The sequence below is a fragment of the Parasteatoda tepidariorum genome, chromosome 1 (genome assembly GCF_982258835.1).
Source record: "Parasteatoda tepidariorum strain Cologne lab strain chromosome 1, Ptep-v5.0, whole genome shotgun sequence".
In the NCBI taxonomy this organism is placed as follows: Eukaryota; Metazoa; Arthropoda; class Arachnida; order Araneae; family Theridiidae; genus Parasteatoda; species Parasteatoda tepidariorum.
The window spans coordinates 64,035,595-64,063,049 of record NC_141755.1 but is presented as its reverse complement, the minus strand read 5'-3'; the positions used below and the strand labels follow the sequence as shown (position 1 = coordinate 64,063,049).

The 27,455-nt window shown below is 29.0% G+C and overlaps 1 protein-coding gene across 1 annotated transcript in view; it reads right to left on the bottom strand.

The window, feature by feature from the left end:
* The window catches only part of LOC107437991 (netrin receptor UNC5C), a 300,076-nt gene that overhangs the window by 83,580 nt on the left and 189,041 nt on the right, over positions 1-27,455 (bottom strand). Inside the window, exon 5 of the mRNA XM_087165445.1 lies at positions 14,983-15,036. Within this exon, the coding sequence (XP_087021571.1) occupies positions 14,983-15,036 (54 nt within the window). The remainder of the gene's footprint in view (positions 1-14,982; positions 15,037-27,455) is intronic.

The window sequence follows — 27,455 nt, the reverse complement described above, 5'->3', positions numbered from 1 at the left end:
CCCGACAGAAAGAAGATTTTAGCTAATAATCCATCTACCACTGAGAATATTTTACTTCAGCACAGTAGTTGGTGCAGAATTTATTTGTACCAACCAGCCATCTCCGGGATTCGAACCCGAGGAACTTCATTGGGAGGTGATTGTACTATCCCCTTAGCCACAGTGGCTCAAGTTTGATTAAATGAAAAGGAGTATTAAAAACCCCGATATATTATAAAACATTCGCGTCAAATTAATTTTATAAAAACGCCCACAATATAATCACAGAGTCAAATTTCTTTTCCTGACTCAAAGTAAATAGTGAATGGAAAAAGATACGCAGCAGAGAACAAAAAGTAAATTCTATCCAAGGGCAGGCAACTTGTCTTCACCTATTTTTAAAGCCTTAATGGCGCAGAACAATTTCTCGGTTTCGGCAGCTTTTTGCCCTAGACCTACCGCAAATTGGAAAATATCTTCTTTTTCTTTACATTCCGTAGATATTTCACTGAGTTCGTTGAAGATAGAAATTCTTCCCTGCTTTTGGAAAATCCAAGCGGTAATCTTCAAAGTCAAGAATAAAAGTTACAGAAAAGATATTTTTTCTCCTTCTCAGCTATTTGGACAAAGCTTCTTTTATGCAATCTCGTTTTCTAGAAATGTATTAAAATATTTAGTTTTCATTAATTATTTTTTTATGATGTCTTTTTAAATTCTTTTAGCGAAAAAAAAATCAAGTGTTTACGTTAAAATGATGAATTACTGAACAACAACTTTGTCATGAAACTTTCATTATAATGAGAAAAGATATACAGGTGCTGCATCAGTCTTCAACAGATTTCAGCTTTGCTTCGAAAAATTTATGACTTTTTTAAGTTTATCTGTCTTGTATCTAAAATATAAATACAAAATAAACAATGCATTTGGATAAATATATTAGAACTTTTTGTGTAGTCGTTTGGCGATAAGGCCTTGCCACTGATTTAATGAAATTGAAACAGTTAAAGTATTTAAGCAAATTTAAAATAAAATAATATTATCGTCAATTCAAACGCATCATTAGAACACTTATTTGCTGGAAAAACTCAACCACAGATCTTTAGAACATACAGAGAGCCAAAAAAGGGACTACTCTGAATAACTTTTCATCTAATGATGGGTCATCATGTTCTAGGACTACAGCTTAAAGTCTCGAGGGGGTGACCTTAAATATGCTAATTAATTAGTGCAGACGAATTAGTGCAGCAGTACTATTTCTACATTAAGTTTTGGTTTTTAATTTATTATTGCTTTGGTCTTCATTTATTATTATTTAATTTATTATTATTTAATTTATTATTATGATTTGTATTTTAAGCTTAATAGTTTTCTGGACATTTAATCTGCAAGGGCCAAAAGAAAAATAGACTACTTTGAAGAATAACTTTTGCTGTAATGATCGGATCTTCACTTTCTAGGACTCAATCTTAATGGTTCAAAGGGATGACCTCAAATATATGAATTAATTAATACAGGGGATATTTTAACTTACGAAATCAGACACAAAAACGTACTTTCTTTGAATAAACATGCCCTTTTACAACGGATTCGTATTTCGAACTACTGAAATACAGGTCGTAGCTGCAATCTGGGAAATAGGGTCCTAATAGTTCGGCCAGGAGAGCGGTATAAAATTTTGACCCCTTAATGTTAATTTTACTTTTTGCGTATTTCGCTATGCTTCAAGAACTTTTTAGGCATATTGAAGACATTTTATAAATTATAAAATTCGTTTATCCAAAGATAATTCTAAGCGAAAAATTTCAGTAAATATTTGTTATTTTTTATTATTTTATTTATTAATAAACGAAATGTTTTTTAGTTGTAAGGTGTACAATTTTTTACATCATTTTAAAATATCTAATATCGAATGCAAAATTCAAAATTTGAATGAAGTCGGCTGAATAAGTTCTGAGAAATCAAATTTTAAATACACCACGGAATTGTATGCCAATTGTCGAAACATGAGCTTAAATTTTTTTCCTACCTGCTTAAGATTTGGCATAGGTAAAAAATATATATTTGAATACTGAAGAATTAGCAATTATTTGCTGTGGTCTTCGAATGCTGATGAAACTGAAAGAAATCTATATTGAAGTAGTAATCGCTGATATTTAAAACTAAACATTTTTCTCTAACTGAAGCAATAAAAATTTCCATCCCATGTCGAAAAATGTGCTCAGTTCTCCTTTCTGATAAACAGATATAAATATTTAAGTTTTGATAATCTTGAGGAAATTTTTAGGTTAATCTAATGTTAAGCGAAATCCACAACTAAACAAATAACTTTAATGCTTGCTCTTTTCTATATTATCATCATGAAAACCTATTGTTTTTTCATAAACAGCGCATATAATTTATTTTACCATTGTTAATGAAGAACTAATGGCAGTAAATATCTTCACAAATTATTAATTACACAAACCTAGGATTTATGTAATTTTAAATTTAAAATAACATAACTAATGTTTATCAACAAATCAACGTTTGTTTGTAGATTTTAACTGTACATACTATAACGTTATGCAATCAAGATATATCTCTCATGTCAACAACATTTCAGCATGTATTGTGCACTACCATTACAGTTTAATTTCATGCAATCACCCGCTGTGCAAAGGGAAAGATCTGTCATATTTTAATTCATCTAACAGTGCAGATTCAAGATAGTTACTTTACTAATACTACCATAGCAGTTCAAAGTTTAGTGTAGAGTTATTAAAATTTTTTATAAAATATATAAAACTTCTAGGTATGTACGTCAGCTTACTAAGGATTAAACATTATATTTTAATTGTAACCAAACATCTAACTTGCAATGCAAACTGTATGCAAATATATAATACCTCATTTCTGTTTGAAATCAATAAAATTTAACAGCAAATCTGAAGGACTCCGTATTACTGATGTTATCTGCACTAATTGAAATTGTAACGTGTCCGATCCCCATGTTCTCATTTTGATTCAAATTTATGCTCTATTTGCGAAGATTTGGGGGGCTAATCAGCCACGGCCTTCACCCTGGAGGAGTTGGAGTTGTTGGAGGTTCAGTGAAGGGCAATCTTTGCCAGGGCCCTATCAGTTTTTCTGGTCACGACTACCTTAAATCGATAGACACCCCATTTTGGAGATAGGTGCGGGGACGTGTATAGTTTTTCTCAAGTAAGAACTCCCCTAGCCATTCGTCTGGACCCTTGGCGGTGGCAAGGGTAAAGAGGTATAGCTATTTCAAGTAGGGGTGTGGGGTCAATGTTTAGGGCAAGTTTTGGCTATGGTCGGTGAGAGAAAGTGAATCTTTTCCTTCGGTTTACAGTGTTAGCTCCTGAATGAACAGAAGCTACCCTCCCTGAAATGAGCTATTCTTTCTTTTTCCATAACAGCAGACTACCTCATACTTTGTGTTGAGGGATGCTCCTACCGTAGACAAACTATACTGGTGTTGTTATTGTAGTTTTTAGGAGCTGACGAAACTGAAAAAAAGATTTCTTCCCGCAATAATCAAATGTAATTACAATTCAACCATCACAAGGGAAAAAAACACTCCTCAAAAACTAGTAAATATCTTTAAGATTTCGATTGTAACTCTCTTAACGTTCGGGCAGTGACTTGTAAGAAACAAACCAAATCACAGCTCTTTAAAACTTTAATATTTCCTTCCAACTGAAGCAATAAAAATGCCATCCCATGTCGAAACATGAGCTCAGTTTTCCCATCTACCGATTTAAGATTTGACTTAAGGATTTTTTTCCTAACTCCTTTCCATCGCTGCCATGAAAAGTAATGGGATAGAGGCGGAGTTCTATTCAAGAAACTTTTATAAGGGGAATACAAAATGGAATAGTGTATCAGAGTCCATCTTCTTGCAACAGAACGGATTCAGGAAGAGAGATGGACAAAAAAGGGATCTTATCTCCCCCTCCATAAATACATATAGATAAGGACAGGAAAATAGACACTGTCTATGTCTACCACAGCAACGGAATAGGGTGCATCAAATTATGTCCGTTTTCTTGTGTGGTAAAATGCAAAGGAGGCTAGGTTTTTCATCAAGATAGAATGCGAGTGACAGTTCTTCGCAATTTCATTATATTTTCTTCGTTTAATAAGCTAATGCTTTCCGCGTGGAAAATGTATTAGTAATTAAAATATCGGTGTTAAGTTCAATACAGTAAATAGCCAGTCTACAGCAACAATAGTAATCTATGCGCATTAGAAAACCATTTTGCATAAATGTTTAGTATTAAATATTTATTATCTCTCCTTTATTTTGAACTTTTTTTTTGTTGGTAAAGCAGGAAGATTGAGAAATTTTATTATGAAAAAGAATCAAAGTGGATGCAAATATTTACAGAAAAAAATCCTCGAGGTGTTTTTCTGAAAAGACTCTAACGTGATTAATCATGGCAAAATGTTTGCAGTCATTGATGAAAAATTTTTATATCCAAAAGTTTCTCTTAAATTTGTTAATGATAATTTTTGTTTGCATACTTCATTTTATTTATCGAGATTAATTTTGCATCAAAAATGCCATTAATTTCTTTGAACCATTTTTAAATCGTATTTGCTGGTGAAATTTGTTGGACAAAAAATACAGCAAATTAACTTTGAGAATTGTCAAATAATTTATTTCTAAGTAAGCGTGAACTTGATTATAATTTTAAACCTTTTAGATAAAATTTGTGACTTTTGAAACATATGTTTGAACGGCTTAGAAAAATAATGCTAAATCAGTTTTTCTAATTTTTTAGAAGAGCGTTTTTGGTGAAAAGCACAACGAAGCTCATGTAGACGATAAAATGTTTTTGTAAATTATGCTATTATAGAGTGGAAATTATGAAAGCGTATAAGGTATCTATATGAAAATAAGATTACCCAACAGTTTAGTGCACAAATGTTTCTTCCGAAAAAAGTAAGGGTTATCTTTATATAATACAAAGCACATAACCGGAACAAATTAATAAAATTTCTTAACTATTCGTACGAGCATATTTTGCTGGAATATAATTATAAACCAATTTCGTGTAAGTGTAAAAATAATATTTGGTAATCAAAATATGGTAATTAAAATTTCAAATTGCAAGACGAAATTTGAAATTGAGAAATAAAAATTTATTTCTAAAACGTATTTTTTTATTATTATCAAAGAAAAATAGGTAAGTAATTTCTGACACTATTACGTGAATAATAAGCAGGGCTTAATTTATTTATTTTTTAAATCAGAAGCAAAGTTAGCTAATAATAAAAAATACTGTTGCAAAGCCAGTGCTCATACTATAGCATTTTTTAACGCAAAATCGTTTTTTTTTTTTTTTTTTTTTGCAATGCAAAAGTTTTAACAAAATAAGTGGCAAATTGCAACATAAAATTGTTAATGTTAAATATTTATACTCATGTGAAAGATAACACTGTTTTACACTACTAGGAAGCTCCATCCTCTGCTCATCACTTTCACCAACCCTCGTAATTGCCCCTCATTTATTCTTGATTTTTTTTCCTTGCACGTCAATATTTTCCACAAAACATTTTGTTTTCAAAATAAATAATTATTGTAGCTTTATGTAAAAATATTTTTTTAATGTGTTAATCGTAAAGAAATAAACGATTAAATCTAGACTTGAAAAATAATAATTTGAATTTGGAAAAAACAAATTTATCCTAAGGAATACAACTTTGTATTCTTTAGCTTTGCACTGCACTTTGCTTTGCTTCACACTGCTTCTTTGCTTTGCATGAAAGATGATAAAATAATAGTAATATTTCAAGTTTTATCTCGGAAGACTATTTGTCATACAATAAAAGATTGTATGCTGTTTGTAAAGCATATTTCTTCAGATTTTTATAACACATTTATTTATTTTGCTGCACGTGCTTTTTGATTACTACATGCCGCTGGGTAAGAATAATATTGACTAAATATAAATATTATATTTCATTGTTTCATGATACCACTGACTAAATTTATTTGCCATAAATGCTTAATGATAACTTAGAGATAAGATAAATGCAACGATTATGTACTTGTGTGGTAAACATGGTGAATAATCTCTCCAAGTTCACGAAATAGCTAGTCGATGAAAAGTTTTTGGGCATATTTCAAAATGCGCGTCTAATAAAATGGCTGAAGCTCAAAATACACTTTTAAAACATGTATTTAGTGTAAAATGAGCGTTTAAGAAATTGGACACAGCTGAAAATACATGTTTAAAACTTGTATGTAGTGTAAAATAAACATTTAAGTAAATGGACAAAACTTCAAATACTCGTGTAAAACATGTAATATAAAATAAGTGTTAGAGAAAATAAACGCAGCTTAAAATAGACTCTTAAAACATGTATGCAGGGTCAAATACGCGTTCAATAAAATGGACAAAGCTTAAAATTCACGTTTAAAATATGTATGTCGACTTATGCAGTGCAAAATACGCGTTTAAGAAAACTGACAATGCTCTTTTAATACTAGAAATTGTATTTAGACATTTAGTTACGTTTAATAAACTTCTGCTATGACTATTGTATTTAAAAATAAGTAAATAGTGAATAATAATTATTTCTGGGGTTTACAAAAAAAAAAGAAAAAAAAAGAAAGAAAAAAAGCGAATTTTTATATTGATTTCGTAAACATCTTTTTCTAGAGTAATGTAGAGGTTAGATTTTTTTCTAAAATTCAGCATTGAAAGCAGCATTTTGAAATATGTCCCTTTTTTCCAAACACATTTCAAAGTATTTTTCCTTTTCATCTGGCTTTTTAATAACCCCAATCATTTTTTTTACGAAATAATAATTCAATAAGTACTATAAAAGTAAGAACAACATATGAAAAAAAAATGAATGTGTATGCCTATTATAGCTAAAATTCTTAATAATAAGCCTTCCATACAATCTCATATGTCTATCTTTGTTCAAATAACCATGATGATAAAATCAACATGAGTTCTGTCAAATTCCATCAAAATCAATCCATCAACAGAAATCTGATTTCTGACTTCTCAAGTCCTGTGGATTCTTCTGCAAGAAAGCTTTCCAGGGAATCCTGTTGCAAGAGGCGTTTTCTGTAGAGGACAAAGCATTAGGCAGGGCTAATCGCCGATCATTCATCACAACCCCCCCTCTCTTCCAGGATCACCCCCTCCACTCCCGGGGGTAGTGTCTTCCAAGTCTGTCCTTCCTGAGTCCGTTCCAGCGAACAGGAAAACGTCCTTGAGTCATGGAACTTGCTGAGTAATTCAATTGTAGGATGAATCACTGTACAAGTGCTTTTTCCTTGGAGAGAATCTACTTGCTAAGAAGCCGCATTTACGGAGAATGTTGCCTTTAGTGCTAATGGGTTTTATGCTGCATGAAGTGGAATGGATTAGAAGTATCAATTTCAACAGAGTAAGAAATTCCGGAGAAAGGCTTTTAGAATTAATATTCCCGTTTCGGTAGTTAGTATTAACAATAGAAGTTCGTTAACCGTTGAAACGTCAATGGCTCATTTTTGGAGGAAGTCCACTTTTCAAAGAGATGGAGACTTTTTCCTTTATTCAATAAGTAACTCAATTATTTTATTTTTAATGTTGGATAAGCAAAACCTTCATGTGCAACAAAATGTTTTAATAACACTAAAATCTACATTTGATTTTGAAATCTCCCCGCTGTTATATTTTTCAATTAAATTCGTAAAAAAATTATTAAAGTATTTACTTAATTTAACACAGCAATTTTTTTTTTTATAAAGGAGCAATTATTAACGTAAAAAGATTAAAAAGTGGTGATCACGATTCATACATAAGTTCTTTAAAAATTTTTTCTTCGGTATAGATAAAGGGACAATGAGAAGTAATAATTTTTACGCGTTTTTTTTATGATTATGAATATCAAATCTGATCCCACGCTATTTCAGGCATAGACACATATTGACAAAATTTCTTTTTGACAAATATATTAATTAATCAGGACAAAGTCGGGGAATCACCACAAAGAAACTGTCACCAGGATATCCTTCGAAATGAAATATTAAAATGAAAATTGTTTGTTTGACTGCAGCCACTAAAAGGATTTATTTTAGATCAGAAAGTCTGCAGTAGATTCATTCTCTGTAACTTTAAATAGAAGTAGATAGACGTGAGTTCTTAACAAAATTCTATAATTGTGTGATTTAAATATTGACGTAAACGAATACATTTTAACGACTTTTAATTAGCTAATAAAAATCACAATAGAAGGCATGTGAGTTCTGAAAGAAAAAGTTATTTGAAATTTTTATTCAATAAATAATTTTTTCGTCAGTTCTTAATTTTTTCTCCCTTATACATAGATAAAATAGAGAGTTATTTTTGTGCACGAAAGTAAGATTTATAAAATTTAAAGAGAAAAAAATTATCTGATAAATTATTCTCATCAACACATAAAAGAATATAGATAAATATATTAAAAAAAGGCAAAATCCCCCCTTTTCTCACTTTGCATCACATCAAAAAAAATTCTTGAACATGGCAAAAACTGAAAAAAGATTGATGATAAAAACACGTGCAAGTTTCGAGTTTCACGTATTGTAATGAATAATATCGTATTAAAAATAACGAGATTTTAAGAAATATGCCAAAAAATTGCTTGCATAAACTATATCGCGTCAAATAGTGAATGATTAGGTGCTCGATTTTAATTTTTCGGTACATAATAATATCGGGATTTTAAAAGAAAATCAACAGCAATGCTGCAAATAAATAGATAAATAAATAAAAATTAAAAGAATGATCGAAAAGCAGAATGGATAACTTGAATGAAAAATTAATTACACCAATGTAGCATTTGAATTTCTCGTTTCTTAATAAGATCGTATGAAAAAAATCGGAATTTAAAAAACCATGTGGATTTCAGTAGCAATAACTGTAATAAAGTCGGTCGAAAATATGGTGGTATCATCGCGTCAAAAGTGACTTATAAATTCAAGAGCTGAATTTTACAAGTCGTAGAATATCGGAATTTTAAAAAGCAAGAGGAAATCAATTGAATTAACTGCATAGGAAATGCAGATTGAAACACAGATTTACAATAACATCGAGCGCTATTCGAAATTTCCATATCATAATATCATATTAAAAATTTGATCTAATTGTAGTCAAATGAAAAAGGAGCAAATAAATATCATTCATAAAATAACTTTTCTTACAAATAGAATTTTGATACTCATTAAAATTAGCGTTTTTTTTAAAAAAAAAATCAAGCGAACGATTATTTGAATGTTTGCTATTTAGAAATTGCTTTTTAGACTATCGATTATTTATATTTACTTCAGTAGTTCATAAATTAAAATCGAAGTTATTATGGAATTTTTTTTCAGTCTCGTTTTCTTGAAGTTTATCCGAAGTTGCGTTTTCCACTAACAAATCTGTGTTAAAAAAATTTCCATTAGCGAGTGTGAATGAGAACTTAGGAACAAAAAAAAATTAGGAAGAACTTTGAAGAACTTTTAGAAAAAACTTTTAGAACTTTAGAAGAACTTTTTTTTTTGAAGAATTTTTAGAAAAATTTAGAACTTAAGAAGGGAAAAAACAGGTGCTAGTAAGGGAGGTATTTGTCGTGTTAACGAGATTTTGCGTCAGTAACGAAATTTAAATTTTAGATTAGTGGAATTCCAAGAGATTTTTGTCGGAATATAAATTACAGATTCGAGGAAGTTTATGAGTCAACGATCTTGAGATTTGCGAAATTCCATGAATTAGCAGAAAAATCACATACCTGCAATAGTTATGTTAGTTTATAAAGCAAATATTTATTTTAAATTGAATTAATAAATTAAGTTGTCTTCGAATTGCTATAATTACTTAAAACTTTGCATATGTGTCTACAAATCAAAAGATAAATAAAAATTATGCTTCTGATTAATTTTGCAAAAAAAAAAAAATTGTTTTAGAATCTTGTTAAATTACACGCTTCACAGAAATTTTAAAGCATTCATTCAGTTAAAAAGAAGTTAGGCTTTTCAATTAAAAAATTTCTAAATTTATCTTTAACATGTCAATGAGCTGGATAGTTGTCTTAAGCTAAATAATCATTTAGACATGTTTACAAATTTAATTATCATTGTATTTAAAGCTAAAGAATCATACAAATTTTACTAGCCTTTAAGTTGATTGACAATATATTCATTGTTTGGTTTTATAACAATGGTTTTTCAACAAAAAATAGTTAATAAAAATTGTTAATAAAATCAATAACAATGAAAATAACTATATTATGTAATAAAACATTGTTTAATAAAAATGTAGTTATTATGTTATGTTGTGCAATATTTATTTTAAGTGAAAAATAACTGTTATAATTTGTAATTGTGGCTTTAAACAAATTAACTTTAATTATTCTATTTAGGTGTTCAGAAATTTTAATTTAAATATAAATTAATTGTACTTAAGTTAAACAACAACTTTCAATAATAATAAAAAAAAATAGATATAGTTCTACAGAAACAGCTTTATTAATAACAATGAGAACAGTTATTTTTCCTGTAATGAAGCTACTTTATTTAATATCATTGTAGTTATGAATTTTTTTTACTTATTTTTATTGAAAAATAAGTATTTTTATTTCCCAACTTTGGCGTAAAACAAAAAAATCAATGCAATTATTGAATAAAAGTGTTCAGAAATAGTAAATGAAGATGTGATGTGTATATATATATATATATATATATATATATATATATATATATATATATATATATATATATATATATATATATATATATATAGGATAGTAAATTAAATGATAAACCTTTGCCAAATGTGTTTTGGTGTTCATAGAAATTAAAAACAGAAGCTCTCTTCAACTAACGCCAAATTTGGCGTGGTTTTCCTTCCCTTTTCCTCTCATACTTTTGCATCATTAACTTCTTTCTCATTAACGAGTTGTCCGTTGGTCCGATAAAGTAGAAATAATGCTGCCTCAAGAACAAAATAAGATCTGTTCCAATCCCCTCTACTAAGCAGAGGGGACCGACTCCCCTTTTCTAATTTGTCTAATTACATCTTCATTCCCCCCTAAATCCCTATTCTTCAGCGGGGTTCTATCTTTCTTTTGTGTCGAAATTGGAGCACAAGGAATCAATTGGAGGCTTAACTTTTCTACTTTGTTTATGGGTTTGTTTTGTAATTGCTACTGTTTGGCGCGTCGTTTGTTCTTTCCTTTAGATTGAAGAGGGAAGGTTGAAAAAAAAAAAGGAGAAACAGAACAGATAAAGAGATGTTGTAGTGAATGGAGTTAAAATCGAAGATTTTAAGAGAATTGAGAGTTGGCCTGATTTTAAAGTACTCACTTTTTTTTTACGTTGTTGTTCACTGTTTCCCTCCCCACACTTTTCCAGCAGTTCAGTGAAAAAACTTTCACTAACATTGTTTTCTAATTACGTTAAATTTCATAAAAAGCACGTGATGAAAAAAAACTTGTGTTGCACCGTTAAAGTTGCCAAACTTGCAGGTTCGTGATTTCGGCACTTTGTCAAAGATATATAAATGGAATTTGACAGAATTAAAACTGAAACAAAATAATTAATAGGCTTTTTTTTCTATTTACACATCTATTTTTTTCAACAAAATAAATTGAGATAAAAGTTAGCGGTAAGCTTTAAATAATGAGATAAAATGCAATTTTTTTTCTTAGAAATATGTAGCTTAGAAGAATAAACTCATAATCCGATAAAAGAAATATTTTTGGAAATTTTTTTCAATTACACATTTTATTACACATTTTTATTCGTATGATTTCATTATTTTTAATTATCGCATAAAAATGATTTCAATCTTTCACATTTTTTACACATTATTGAGAATTTCTGCACATTTTGGACAGGAAATAAGATCCTCTAGACTCATATAAGAAATGTATTTATCACAAAATTGTCTAAAGAATTACTTGAATCAAATTGCATAGATTTCGCATACTATTTCAGAGAGTAAAACCAATAATATTTTCAGAAAATAAAATCGCTTGATAAAGACTAACAGAAAAAATTTGTAAAAATTACTTTTTAAGCGATTAAATTGAACTAAATGTTTTTCAATACATTGGATAAGATATCAGAAGGACATGATAGAATTTGCATAAATCCAAAATGGCCATAATAAGTATTTATATCATTGATGCTGCGAATGCCAATATTTATTATTACCAAAGGTAGTAATTTTTTGTAAAGTACATAAGACTAAAGTTGCATCAATAAAAATAAATTTATTTTACATTTCAGACCAAAAATAGCATTTAGTCAAACAAATTTTATAACTATTACTACTTTTTATAAACAAGCTATCCTACATGTTAGGAAGGAGGCCGGTTACTGAAATGTCGAACCCTTTCTAACTGGCTACAGCTCTAAAACTTTTACTGAAACTACATGATTGGTTCCAAAGCAAGTTTCAATTGTTTACAGACCACTAAAAATGGAATTAGCATAATATCATCCCCCAAAAGTCATTACAATCCAAGTTTTAACCACTTTCCAGCTACCCAGAGTGCTTAAACTTAGCTGATGCTAGTAAAAGCTAAATTTTTTGTCGGTATAAATTTCAAACCAATTTTTTCCAATAATATTAGTAATTAAAATTGTAATTCAATTTCCAACATATGTAAATTATCTGACACAAAACTAAAAAGAAAAAGGAAATAAAATTAAAATGTTATAAATAAAGATTTTCTGATAAACTAATAAAGAGAATTTTTTCTTCCTAGATCTAATACGCATCACTGTCGAAAAATATGTGACGGATTTGCGGTGGTGCTATAATATTATTACATATACTGCTCCCTATAAACATAGTACTTAAAACTTAAAATTTTATTTAGTTATTTTTTGATTGTTTTAAGGAACCTACAAAAATTACAGTGTATGCTCAAACTAATTTTATAATACGAGTACATATAAATATTATTTAACGGTACAGAATCATTAATTGAAATTTAAAAACATAGACTTTTTCAAAAAACTTTAACAGTACAAATATTTTATTTATTTTTTGAATAGCATTTTTAGGAAATCAAATACATAAGCCACAATTTTCGTACCAGATAAAAGGAGTGTAATGTATTATTATGTGGGTTGAAGTTATTATAGATGCAGCATGTTTCAAATTTCTGTCAATCGACTACATGGAAAAGTATAATTCTAACTCTCAGTGTTAAAGCTCCATGATTTGTTAAAACTCCCTCAATGCGCGAAGTACGCCAAATGACAAGGAGTGTAATTTACATTTTACGACTTCTCACTCTTTATTCGTACACAGAAACCAACTTCGAGCGAAGGAAGAAAAGAGGGCTCTTGAACTGCTAATTAGTTTGGCGAAGGAAACTACGAAAGTACTGAAAACGAGAAGAAAGCTGCGTTGTGTTCAGTAGCTTCCACGATCCAGAAAATGAGATACCTGTTTCCGAGAACCAGTATGTCAAATATCGAATTATTTCTTTGCAAACGACGAAAAATTTAATTGAAAGCTGTGTCGGTCGCTTTTCGACGCCTACGTCAACGCCAAATATCGACGTTTGGCATCGTCGTCAATTTGATATGAAGTTCGCAGATTTTAAGATCGGAGAATATATATTTGAGTTAAATAATATTTCGCACCATATGTCTGTGTTTTAATGAAAGGAAGTTATAGTTTGATTCGTTATTAATTTATTATATTTAACTTAAGTAGTTAGTTTATTTGTCATTAATCTTTAATCAGTTAATAGTAAATTAATATGTAAAAAGGCATGAACTATGGAAGAATTATGGAAGGAATTAATTAAAAAAATATTTAATGTGAAAGTATGATAATTTGAATTATATTAACAAGTGTTACTAATGTTTTCACATTTATGTAAATGGATTTCATAAGATGCACTGTACTGTAAAATAACTGGCAGCAGCTTGTCTACCTATAAGTTGACGTTAAAGAAAATTTTTCACCTTTACGGTTTTGAAACCGTTTAGAACTAGTGTGGTTAAAAACCATAAATACCAAACTATAGTTTTTTTTTTCACCATTTACAACTAACATGGTTTCAAAAATCAAAAAAAAATTTGACATTAGAGCTACGCTTGTAGTTTGGTAAAGGGCATTGGAGTTAGATTGTGGATGAGTTGTGTTTCGTCAAATGAACCATGTCAACACATCAGTCATGAGATTGACGAAACAGCATTCTCGGCTATAATATGCACTCAGCTGCAAAGAACTAAGTGGCTTTATTAGGAGGGCCTAGTTCATGGGATAAAATGTTTTTTTTTTTAACCGCATAAGGTTAAAGCAGTTAAAAAACGGTTTTTCACACAGTTAACTGTTTGAATACAGTTTAGTTTATAGTTATTTGTCTGTTTTGTATGAATATGGTAAAGTAGCAATTAAACTGTTATTTAGCCCTTTTTTCAGAAAATTTTCTAACAGTGTGCGTTCAAATACAATATTTCCCAATATTACAATTTTGAGATTTAAAATTGCTATAGATACTCGTATCGAATGAGTAAATGATTTTTTAAATATTATAGTTTCAGTTTTATTAAATGCTCTTTTTATAAATTTAATAAATGAACAAACTATTTTTTGCAGCATGTGTCGCAGTTTCTGAATAAGGTATGGAAGAAACTGAAAATTCGATGTCATTTACGAAAAATAACATACAATAACTTTTCATTTTATTCTCAATAAGAGTTTGAAAATATTATACGCATTTTTAATTTCAAAACAAAAGTTTACAGAATAGATTCGTAGCTATTTTTATAATTAATTAAATATATTTTTCTTCTTTTTTTCAGACATTTCATGTGATATCTAGACCATATGATTGAATTTTACTGAAAAGATTCTGTAATCAATAGCAGACTTCGTGAGATTTTATCACGCAAAAGAATTAGCTCTGAATTGTACAATTATTTTACCCCATTCTCTGCTTCGAAAATAATGTTTTTAAAAAACGCAAAATGGATTACGAAATATTTAAAAATTTAGCAAAACTTACCTTCTTCTTGAGCCTCTGTGCCATATGATAAAGCAGGTTCCTTTTCTTTACCAACTAAAATAAAAAATAATATCAATTACATAAAAAGAATTTGAATATCACTATATAAGTCACAAATTTAACACATTTTTGTAAGAAATTCAAAATTATGTGTATAAGAGAAATTGAGAGACACAAAAAGAAATAATGATTACTTATATTAAATCAGCAAACTCTTTTTCCTACAGAAAATAGAGTTTAATAAAATAATTTTAATTCATTTATTACATTTTAAACTAGACTTTATGTTTTAATAAAAACTAGAGTGGCTTCATCATCATCATCATCATAGTTGGCCAGACAGTCCAATGTGAGCCAATGCCTTCCTCTGAAGATTTCTCTATGACGACTTCTGATTCACCTTTGATCTCCAATTCTTTTCATTAATTGCGAGAAAATCTGATTCCACTGAGTCAACCCATCTCAACCGCGGTCCTCCCCGCTTTCTTGTTCCAGTGGGTCTAAAAAAAAGTGGGTTTGAAAAAAAAATACATTGCAGTCAGCAAAGAGAACACACCAAGGTGGAGACCCAAACTCAGATGGTTCGATTCTGTATATAAGGACGCATTCTTACTGAACTGTAAAAACTAGAAAACCGTTGCTGAGAGGGAGGAGAGTTTCTGAGAAGGCCAGGGCCCACTCCGGGCTGACAGGCCAAAGATGATGATGAAATTAAACACACATTCTTGGATTTATCTTTTAAAGTGTCTTAAGCATCTAAATAATAAGAGTGTCAAATAATAAAAGACATTTTCTATTGTTTATAAGCATTAGTAACTTGATGCTAATACTATCCTTTTCCGCATTTTGCTTGCAATAATAGACAACAATCACATGCTAATATGTATATCTCAAACACAGCGTCAACTCATGCTTGCAATAACATTACAGACTGTAGAAGATGCCTCAAACAAAAATTAAAGTAAGTAGTTTATATTGATTTTTAAAACAAAGTCACTGAAATCACTTAAACATAAAATAAAAAATATTCGAAAATAAATTTCCTTTGAACTTAGAGCATTAACTGTTTTTTTAAAGGTAGATATTATAGTTCCAAGACAGAAAAAACTTTGATCCTTTTATTTTACATTCTATAAGGGCGTGATAAAAAGAGAAATAAAGATTTGAAATGATAAAAATATTGCTAAAATAAAATCGATATTATTGCGCTCGAAGATATTCGTATGCTTAAACATGTGAAGAAAATTTTGAGAACTTTTTGAAATTTTGGTTCTGAGCACTTTTCTGAGAAACTATTTCATAAAAAATTGAATAAATTTTCTTGAATTTCAAGTGCATCGTTTTTAAGGATGTCTGTCGTAAAGTAAAGTAAATTAATGTTTCATATTTATCTTTCAACAGATCATAAAATGTTCATAACCCTTTGACTCAGAATTTTTATTTTACATACTTCTTCAATATTTAGTATTAATTTAAGTCAGGATAAGTGAAAAATATTATATTTAGTATTTTAATAGTTTAAAGTTAGGAAATACAGCATGAAACAACGGTTTCCTTTTCTGCGTTAAAGGTAAAATCTTCCAAACATGACTTACATCCCTAACAATTATTGTTTAAATTTGTTCTTATTTGCAGTTATTTACTTCTAAGAGAAACAGTCATTCATCATTGAATTTTTTTAAATTTACAAAATCAGTTATTGATAAAATTTTGAGTATGAATGAAGAAAAAAAGTTTTTTTAAGCTACTTTTTTTTAATTTAACATTTCAGCACAAATATAATTCCGATCATCTAGCAGATCTTTTATTAGCATCATTGATCATCCAGGCTCATTGACATCATTGATTAGCATCATTGAATTTTTTTTTAAATTTACAAAATCAGTTATTAATGAATTTGTGAATATGAATGAAAGAAAAAAGTTTTTTAAGCTACTTTTTTCAATTTAATATTTTAGCACAAATATAATTCCGATCATCTAGCAGATTTTTTATTAGCATCATTGATCATCTAGTCTCACTGACATCATTGATTAGCATCATTAAATTTTTTTAAATTTACAAAATCAGTTAGTTGTTAAATTTTGAGTATGAATGAAAACAAAGTTTTTTCAAGCTACTTTTTTTTAATTCAATATTTTAGCACAAATATTATTCCGATCATCTAACAGAATTTTTTAGCAACTATTATAGATTTTTTTTTATAATTTAAAAGAGACAACAGAATATATTTCTGCCTCCAACTAGAAACATCAAAAGGGACACCGGTGTCCCATCTGCTTCAAAGGGTCAAGCAGGGAGGTAAATTACTTCCAAAATGCCATTAACATCTAATTCCACTAAGGTGAAGTTTCAATTTTTTTCAACAAAATTATTAAATACCCATAGTTAAATATAACATTAATAAAAGACGATAATGTAAAGAATGCCGAGCACCTATGAAAAATAACTTCTATAGTACAGAATAAATGTAAAGGATCCCATCATTGAATTATGAAATATCAATAATTATCAATGTTATCTTTGGTATGGTCAACAGAAATGGAAAGAGGGGAGTGCTTCGACCAATATTCCGATAAATCATGGATAATTTGCCACTCACCCTGCTGTTACACCAAGATTCCAGGAGGACACTTCAATCAGTCAAGTTAAGGTTTGAATACATTATTGATTCCCCGCAGAAGCGTGGAGTGAGGCCATGCTAGACTGATGACAAGTGATATACTCTGACTATCTTACATAATTGCTGAAAGCTGTACTAGTATAGCTTGTATATATCTCCATAGATAGCGAATTACTAGGACGTCGCTTAGAATCCCAGAGCACATGCTTTTGGTTTATCGAGGGGGTTTGGAGTACGAAATCTGAGCAAGTTACCGTCTCTTAAGTTCGATGCAAAATTATAAATTTTTGTGTTATGAAAACATGCAGATTTCATAAAAGTAGAATAATTGTAAAGTTTGAATTAAGTTACTGGAAGCATAAAGTATGTTCCGTAATTTTATATTTATTTTCAGAATCCTTATTAAAAATAAAAACAAAAAATTAACACATTGGGTCGAAAATTAAGCCAGTTTCTTAATTAATATTTAATAGAGGAAGAAACGAAACAAAAACTGTATCGAAATCTGACAAATCGCGAAACAGATTTGAGCAAGACAGGTTTGATTGCTGGAGGAAACAGACAGTTAAAAACCGACTAGTAGAAACGGGCTAAAATTTTAACTTCCAATGAAACCTGGTTTGATGTTTATTGCATTTGCCACCCTCAACTGTAATTGGCCAGACTTTGATAGCGATTTATTTATTCCTCGGTTTAATATAATTGTTTTTTCACTTTGGTATAATTAGATTCTAAGAAAGAAGATTAAGGGCGGTCTTTCAGGAACACCCTAGTCACATATCTTAAAAATTGAAATTTTGAATCGTTAATATTAGCTTGCATAGCTTAAAATTTTATGCAGAAGTTTCAGTGATGTAGCTAATATTTTTTTTTTTCGATTTTAAGGAAAATAACTTTTGACAAGTATTTTTTTAAACCATGCTTACAGACACGCTCGTTCAAATTAGTAGTTTTCAGATGAGACAATTAAGCACTTCAACCTGTCAATCGCTTTGTTAATCTGATAAGACAACGCTTTAAATAGGATTTCGTTTTACTTAGTTATAAAAATAATACAAATCAAACAAAGCAATGAAACCGAGTCAAAAGCTTTTTATAATATATTATGATTTTTTCCTTTTTTCTCTAAAGTTTAGTTTTATTAACGACTCAATTAATAGAGTGGAACTTAAGATTACAGCACGAAGACAACACTGCAGAAATATAATCAATGATTTATGATAGCAGAATTTTTATCGTACTTTTATTCGTCATATTGTTTTTAAAATATTATTTAGCTTTTAGATTTAAAATACTAAAATCATTGTTAGAAAGAAAGCTATTTTCAAACTTGAATTTAATGCGCTTGTCAAAATTAGCCATAAAACTTAAAAGATAGGTAGCTATTCATGCATTTCTCTAAACAGATAGTCTGCATAAAGTCATAAATAAGTACTCTTTTTGTATAGTCGATAATTTAGTTTTATTTTAATAGTTCTAACATTTCGCATTTAGTTAAAGTAATAAAAAAGATAAAAAATAATAAATTCAAAAAATTAAAATATTAAAAAAAAAAGACATTTAGATGTTAAGCGTTTTTAAACCAGAATACTGGTTAAAAGAGAACATTTAAAGCGTGACGCAAAAAACTTTCATCACTCTTACAAAAACACACGATTTTCCATTACGCAAATTTTTAACACATTTATTAAGAAGTATTTATTCAAAATTTTTTTTTAATAATTTCAGTTGTAAAATTTTTTTTTATTCAAATAACACAAGGCTTGACTTACAGTGCGCAAATAATGAATAAATAAACAAACGGACTCCCCTAAATAACTTTTAATCAAATGATCGAATTTTCACTTTCTAGGACTCAATCTTAATGGATCAAGGAAGGGACTTCAAAGATGCTAATTAATTAGGACAGACGATATTTTAAGTTACGAACTTAGGTACAAAAACATTCTTTCTTTGAATTTTTCCCCTTTTTTTCGACAGATTCGGATTGCTGACTCTAAAAATATAGAGGGAAGCCGCATACTGGGACAGTTCGGACTCTTTATTGTGAATTTTACTTTTTGCGTATTTCACCATTTCGAGAGAACTTTTTAAGAAAATTGAAAAGATTTTCCACACACTTATAAAATTCTTTTACCCAAAGATAATTCCATGGGAAAAATAACTTTAAGCAAATATTTATTATTTTTTAGTATTTTTATTATTTTAACTAATAATAATCGAAAGACTTCGAATTGTAAGTTTGTAAACTGTAAATTTTTACATCATTGTAACGCATATTTACATAATTTTTGTGGACTATAGATAGTAGACTTTCCACAAGCATTTTTCAACTTAATTTTTATCCAAAAATATAAATGAGAATAATATAAATAGAATAAATGAGAATATCATAAATAGAATAAATGAGAATATCATAAATAGAATAAATGAGAATAGTAGAAATAGAAATTAGAATAGAAAAAGAAATCTGGAGATTTTGTAAACGAAGACGAAAGCTAAATGCACGGTAATTGGTACAACAAATGATTAACAACTGCGTTACATTATCTTCAAAATCCATGTCAAAAATTAAATGCTTCGATCTAGTTCTTTTAGTATAACATTATTCACATTAATTCAATTCACATTAATATCAATTTACTTTAAAAACAAATTCTGTAAAAACAATATGAATTAAGATACCGAAAAGCCATTGAATGTATTATAATTTATCGAAATAATAGGACTTCATATTAGAAAGACTCAATTTAAGAAAAGTCTCCTCATTAACTAAAACAGAAGTCTAAATCTTACTTATAAATTAATCAGATAATCAATTAAACACTTTATTTAATCAAAGTTACTTTTAAAACAATCCAGTCTTATTAAGAGAGAAAAGGTGTAATAAATAATACAACTAAAAAGTAGCAAACTCATTCTAAAGGGGTATTTCTCACAATTAATTTAATCCAATTTGTTCACATAAATTGAAATACAAAGTAATGCTTCTCTACTTGAAGTGAAATAGTTCAATTCACCTGGCCCTGAAAAGGTTGCGCAAAATCTAAGTGCCTTTTCGATTCAATAAATTTTATTCTCTTAGTCTTTCAGAACGGTAATTGAAACAAATATTCTGTATTCAATTACATTCGTATAGATAGAAATAGTTATAAAAGGTATCTGAATAATACAGAATCACGTAGAATCTTTCAAAGAAATAATGCTTTATTTATTCAATGACATGTAATCAATCGGATTGAAAAGTCTCTTTTAGTTAAGATTTAAATTGCATTTTAATCTCATTCAACTCAATGTAAGTCACAAAGTATGCGAAAAGTAAGCCTAATTTCATTGATGTAAATTAAAACGATACGTTGGGATTGCGGAATAAGAATAAAAATGTCATTGCTTTATTTAACTGTAATTGTTTCCGTAACTATGGCGACATTTCGTGTAAAACAAATGGTATAAAATAAATAGTACACACATTTGGTAGACGCCTTCAATTAGATTTATATAAATGGAAATTGTTATCAAAAGTGAATGAATTAGATTAGTAATGATAAGTTGCGAAATTTAAATTAACATCATTCAAAGAAATAGTTCTTCATTTATTCATTGACGAGTGATGGAATTGAATTGAAAAGTCTCTTTTAGTTAAGATTTAAATTGCATTTTAATCTCATTCAACTCAATGCAAGTCACAAAGTATGTGAAAAGTAAGCCTAATTTCACTGATCTTAAATTAAAACGATATGTTGGAATTGCGGAATAAGAATTCTTTCCTTAACTTCGGTGAAATTTCATGTAAAATAAATGGTAAAGAATAAATGATACAAACATTTGGTAAATGCGTTAAATTAGATTTGAATAAATATAAATTTTTAATTAAATTGGAAAGCCTCGTTTAGGTAAGATTTAAATTGCAATTTAAACCACAGTTAACTCAATATAAATTACTAAATATGATAAAATTGGTGCATGTTATACGATATGAGGCAACCGTTGAGATTAGAAAATAAGAATTAAAATTCTATTGCTTTATTTTACTTAATGTTTTGAAAATAAATAAAAAAATAAAATCAATAGAATATACTACAGTTAAAGAGTGCCCTAAATTTGATTGACGGTTTCTAAAAATTTTTTTACGGGAAAACATACGCAAGTTCCTAAAATTCGTTAATGCCCATACATGCAACCATTATACATTAATGTCCTTGTAAAATACAATATAACTATACACTGATCTTCACAGTTCACAAAAAATAAATTTTTTCTGCGTATAGACATAATATGATACAAATTTCACAATTTATGTTTTTTTTCATAATTATCCAATTTATCATTTATATAAGATCATGAAAAAACTTTATTTAAAATGTCTCACTGTAATTGACGTGGTTTAGGGTAAAGTTTTATAATAAACAATTATGATATATAATAAAAGAATGCCCTGATTAATGCCTTTCTTTCGGACTGTTCTTTGAACAATTCCCCAAAAAATGTGCAAAACTTAATATAATTTCCTCCAATAGATTTTGTGTTCTGAAAGCAAAAAGCGTTAGTGGCCGAATTTTTCTGAAACAGCAGCAGCAACGTCCGTAACTTTTTTTTTGTTGCAATATAGCATTATTTCTCTTTTTAAAGTGAATGGTCGTTTTGTTACTGAATTTAAGATAGTTAGAATCTCAATCTCAGTGTTCCCAATCTTTTAATGAGCTACATAAAGGTAGCTGTCAATTTTTCAAACTAATAAGAACTGACATAATTTACAACTTAAAATATGCCTCTTAATGGGTTATTTACTTCAAACTAATACTTTTATGCCTTTTTTACTCTTAATCTCAATATTCCTTAATTTTCCTTAAGACATTATACAAAATTTGCTCTTATATCTTTCAAATCTTGGAACTTGCAACCTGTCAATAAGTGGTTTATTGACAGGTTGCAAGATTATAATTAAATTGAAAAAGGTCATTTATATTTAAAAAAGGTGCCTTTTTGTGATTCACATGCACCAAAATTAATACTCTTACGCAGAAAAAAAAAAAAAAAAAAAAAAAAAAAAAAAAAAAAGAATATTTTGTGATGACGATTTGATATGGCGATATTTTAGAATTGTTTTCTAATTTTCAATTTTAAACTTTCGTTTTTAGGCAGAATAAGAAATAAAATCAGTTAAGAGTAATCGATAGTAAGTTGTTTATAATTCGAAAATTATTTTGGATTATTCTACGACAACGAGCATGGAGTTTTCTATTTTACTCATTTTTCCACATTATCTTAGTTTTGCAAATAAGAAACACTGAAAAACAAAGATTACCCAACAAAGATTTCAAGAAGAAAAAAACTTCACCAGCATACGCTACAATATTATAGCAACTTCCTAGTAAGTTTAATAACCATTAGTTTAGCCTCAGCCAATCAAAGACATCTCTTGACAATTTCAAACAAGACGATGACAGTTTCAAAACACAAACTGGCATCACAAGCTTATTGCCACAATGTTTACATACAATATCACTATCCCTTTTCGGAACAGCATCTTTAACTAACAAAATGAATACAAATTGAATTTCCTCCGCCTGGAACAGACAAGCTTCTCTCACCACTGGATTAAATCCCGGAGAAAAGTCCAGAGGGCATCCAGAGGATATCCACGCTGTGCAAGAAGGGGAGGGAGGACGCTGATTTCTGAGGAGGCACGGCCAGTTGTCCTCCCCCACAGATGTCCTGGATTGACATAGACATTAACCTTCGATGTCAAAGATGGGGAAGATGGAATAGTTAAGTCATCGGAGATATTGAGGCCACGGAGGGGGTGGGGAAGCCAAAAGATGGAACAACCATGGAACGTGATCCAAGAACTGCTCCTTTTCAAAAGATCGCCTGTTTTATTAAATTTGAGAATATCGTTTGGTGGGGTGGGTAGATGGATGTTTTGGAATGACATAGTTGATATTTGGATGGGGTGAAAGCGTAATATCTAGAATGGAAGTTGCGTTTTGTTGTGCAGTTTATGAAATCGTGAGGTTATTTGATTTGAAGCTTTCATTTGTTTAAAATGTTATGAGTTAGAATCTCTTCGTCTTGAAAGTATGGGATATTTTTTTTTTTTTTATAAAGAAAAGATATTTTTGTAAAATGCATAGCTATGCTCAGCTTCATATTATTTATTGCGTTATTAATTGTTATTTAAAATTCACTAAGTTCGGTATCTTAAAGGATAAAATATTTGAAGATAGCGATGGAATTTTGTATTTGTTTATCGTAAGACGAATGCGTAAAAAACGTTACGTTACGAAAGTTATATTATAAAATGTTACACGTCTTTATAATATAAATTTTCTCATGCCTAAAAATGTTGAAGTTATTTCTAAAGGCAAGACCTTCTGGTATAATTTCTAGTTACGGCTATATTAAGATTTATTTATATTGTTATAATTTTAAGATATTGGTTATTTTAAAGAAGAGCTTCTTTCTTCAACAACCTGTGAAGACCAGAAGTTCATTGAGGTTGAGGCTCTGAAATTTCGTGACCAATGGTATGATTGCGCACAGGACGTATTTCCTCCAAGACAGTCTGGTTCCTATCTATCTGAAGCTGGATGAGTTCTAAGCAAAAATGAGGGAATAGAACCCTACTCAACCACAAAGACAGCTTAATTCGGAAAAGTTTGTTACCATAGTATAAAATATTTAAAAACCACAATAAAATTGTGATTTACACGAATGAGCAGTATCGCATATTTTTAACTTTAAATCAATTTTAAAAATACAGTGTTAGCGTGGCAAAAAATGCAAATAAAGTTACATAGTAACGTAAGGAATATGGATTTTTTATTAGTGATATAAAAACAGGGAAAATAAATTTTACTCCGAGAAAAAAGTGACCCACAAATTTTAGTTTTGTTTAATTCTATAATGTCAGTTTTAAAGTAAGGTAAAATAACTTATTACTAATTTTTGAGGCCGCAAAAACTACAATGAAACTAACAACTTAATTATTACCCAATTATTTAATCAATTAGGCCTTTAATGTTGAACTTCATGAAGATCTTGTTCTCGTTCATTGTAATTACAATATCTTAGTTGTTTAAAGTAATGCACAATTAATTGCCCTGAAATTAGTGAAACACATAATTAAATAATAAGGTGAAATATGTAGCTCTTTTAAATAACCCACTAAGGCTAGAGATAAACATTTTTTAAAAATATTTTAAAGATGTACATGCATATTTTACAAAATTATATCAAAATAAAAACTAAAAAATGCATTTTTTGACATTTAAATTTATAATTGCAAAGACAGAAAAATTCAAGGAAATATCTGTTTCAAACGTAACTTCTAAGTATGATTGAAATTCAAAAAAATAAAATCATGATGTATATAGATAATTTGAATTAAATTAAGAATTAATCAAAAGTACTACTGAGTGTAAATGCTGTATACATTTAGAACTCCATTTTAAATAGTACCATATAAAGCTACTATTAGTTTTACTACTCCTACTCTACTAATTTTATTACTACTACTAATTACTAATTTTATTGAAACTACTAATTATTACTACAAAATTGTTTAGTGATAGTATAGGGATGAATAAGTTATAGAAAACTATAAAAGCCGGGTAGAATTTGTGACAAAACTAGCAAAATTGGTATATAAATCGAGAAGAAAAAAATGTGCGTATAAATCAAATAATACGCTTATTACTGTAATTACAGATGACTAAAGAAATATTAAAAGAGAAAATAATTCTTTTTTACTTGTATTGTGATTTTTACAAATTCCTTCTACAAAGAAATTATGATCCTTTATGCTATTCATTATAGAAAATCAAGTGGAAAAAAAAATTTCACAATAACTGTCTTAAATTTAAAATATCAAAAGTTTGGCAACATTCTTTGAAAACAAAAATCCTAACTTATAATGTCTCAGTGTTCTAAATAGATATTTAATGAAGCAAATCAGATAGTGTTCAAGTACTGAATACGTTTGCGCATGTGCAAATCGTCTCACAGCAGGGATTTTCTAGGGAACTTTAGAATGAAAACCGTTATTTCTTTAATGATAGAGGGTTGAGCTACAATAAAAAGAGGGGAAGAGAAGGAAAAGTCTATTGAATGAATTTTAAATTGAATTTTATTCAGAGAATAAAGCTACTTCACTATAATCGTCTGTCAGCCCCTCCTTTGTGATGTGAGCAAATCGCCGCGGGGGTCTTCTCAACCCAACCAAGTTTATTATTTCATTTTTCTTAGAACATTATATTTATTTTCTAAGGGTTTCATGCACAATAACAAATCCAATGTGAGCTATATTCAGTTACATTAAACAATTTCCTTAATTTGATGTTTTGAGTAGTTATTAATTAATTACTGCCATGGTAATTGTATTAATCGTATTATATAGCTACAAAACCTAATTAAGCAATTTTATGCTTAAACAAAAGAACAGTTTTTCGTTAATGCTATGTTTTATATGTAGAAAACTTAACTGTTAAGTTATTTCGCTGGTAGCTAATAGTTAAGTTTTGGATTACTTTTTAAAGCAATTTGGATATTAATGGTTTCGTACAAATTCTATTCTTTTTTGTTTTTGTTTTTTGGAATATGTCTCGTTACACTTTAGAAAAAAATGTTTTTTGGAACAATTCAGAACAAAATTGTAGTAGATAGTATCTAGTTTATCACAATTGCGTAAAATTCTCTTTCTGAAATATAAATAGGATAAATAGAGATAAGTTTTGAATGGGTTCAGAAAAGTTTTGTGCAAAACTGTCTGATTTTTAAATTTTGGATCAGGGTTAAAATGGATTATTTTTCGTTAATATGTCTAGTTCTACTTTGGAAAAAATGTCTTTTTTGGTACAGTTTAGAGTACAGTTGAAGTAGATTGTATTAAGTTTATCACAATTGCGCAAAATTCTCTTTTTGGAGTAGAAATAGGATGAATTGAGATAAGTTTCGAATGGGCTTAGCGAAGTTTTGGGCAAAACTGTCTGATTTGTGAAATTTTGGAGCTGAGTTAAAATGGATTGCTTTGGGTAAATATGTCTCGTTCCACTTTAGAAAAAAATTTCTTTTTTGGTACAGTTTAGAGTACAGTTAAAGTAGATTGTATTAAGTTTATCACAATTGCGCAAAATTCTCTTTTTGGAGTAGAAATAGGATGAATTGAGATAAGTTTCGAATGGGCTTAGCGAAGTTTTGGGCAAAACTGTCTGATTTGTGAAATTTTGGAGCTGAGTTAAAATGGATTGCTTTGGGTAAATATGTCTCGTTCCACTTTAGAAAAAAATGTCTTTTTTGGTACAGTTTAGAGTACAGTTAAAGTAGATTGTATTAAGTTTATCACAATTGCGCAAAATTCTCTTTTTGGAGTAGAAATAGGATGAATTGAGATAAGTTTCGAATGGGCTTAGCGAAGTTTTGGGCAAAACTGTCTGATTTGTGAAATTTTGGAGCTGAGTTAAAATGGATTGCTTTGGGTAAATATGTCTCGTTCCACTTTAGAAAAAAATGTCTTTTTTGGTACAGTTTAAGTAAATTGTATTAAGTTTATCACAATTGCGCAAAATTCTCTTTTTGGAGTAGAAATAGGATGAATTGAGATAAGTTTCGAATGGGCTTAGCGAAGTTTTGGGCAAAACTGTCTGATTTGTGAAATTTTGGAGCTGAGTTAAAATGGATTGCTTTGGGTAAATATGTCTCGTTCCACTTTAGAAAAAAATGTCTTTTTTGGTACAGTTTAGAGTACAGTTAAAGTAGATTGTATTAAGTTTATCACAATTGCGCAAAATTCTCTTTTTGGAGTAGAAATAGGATGAATTGAGATAAGTTTCGAATGGGCTTAGCGAAGTTT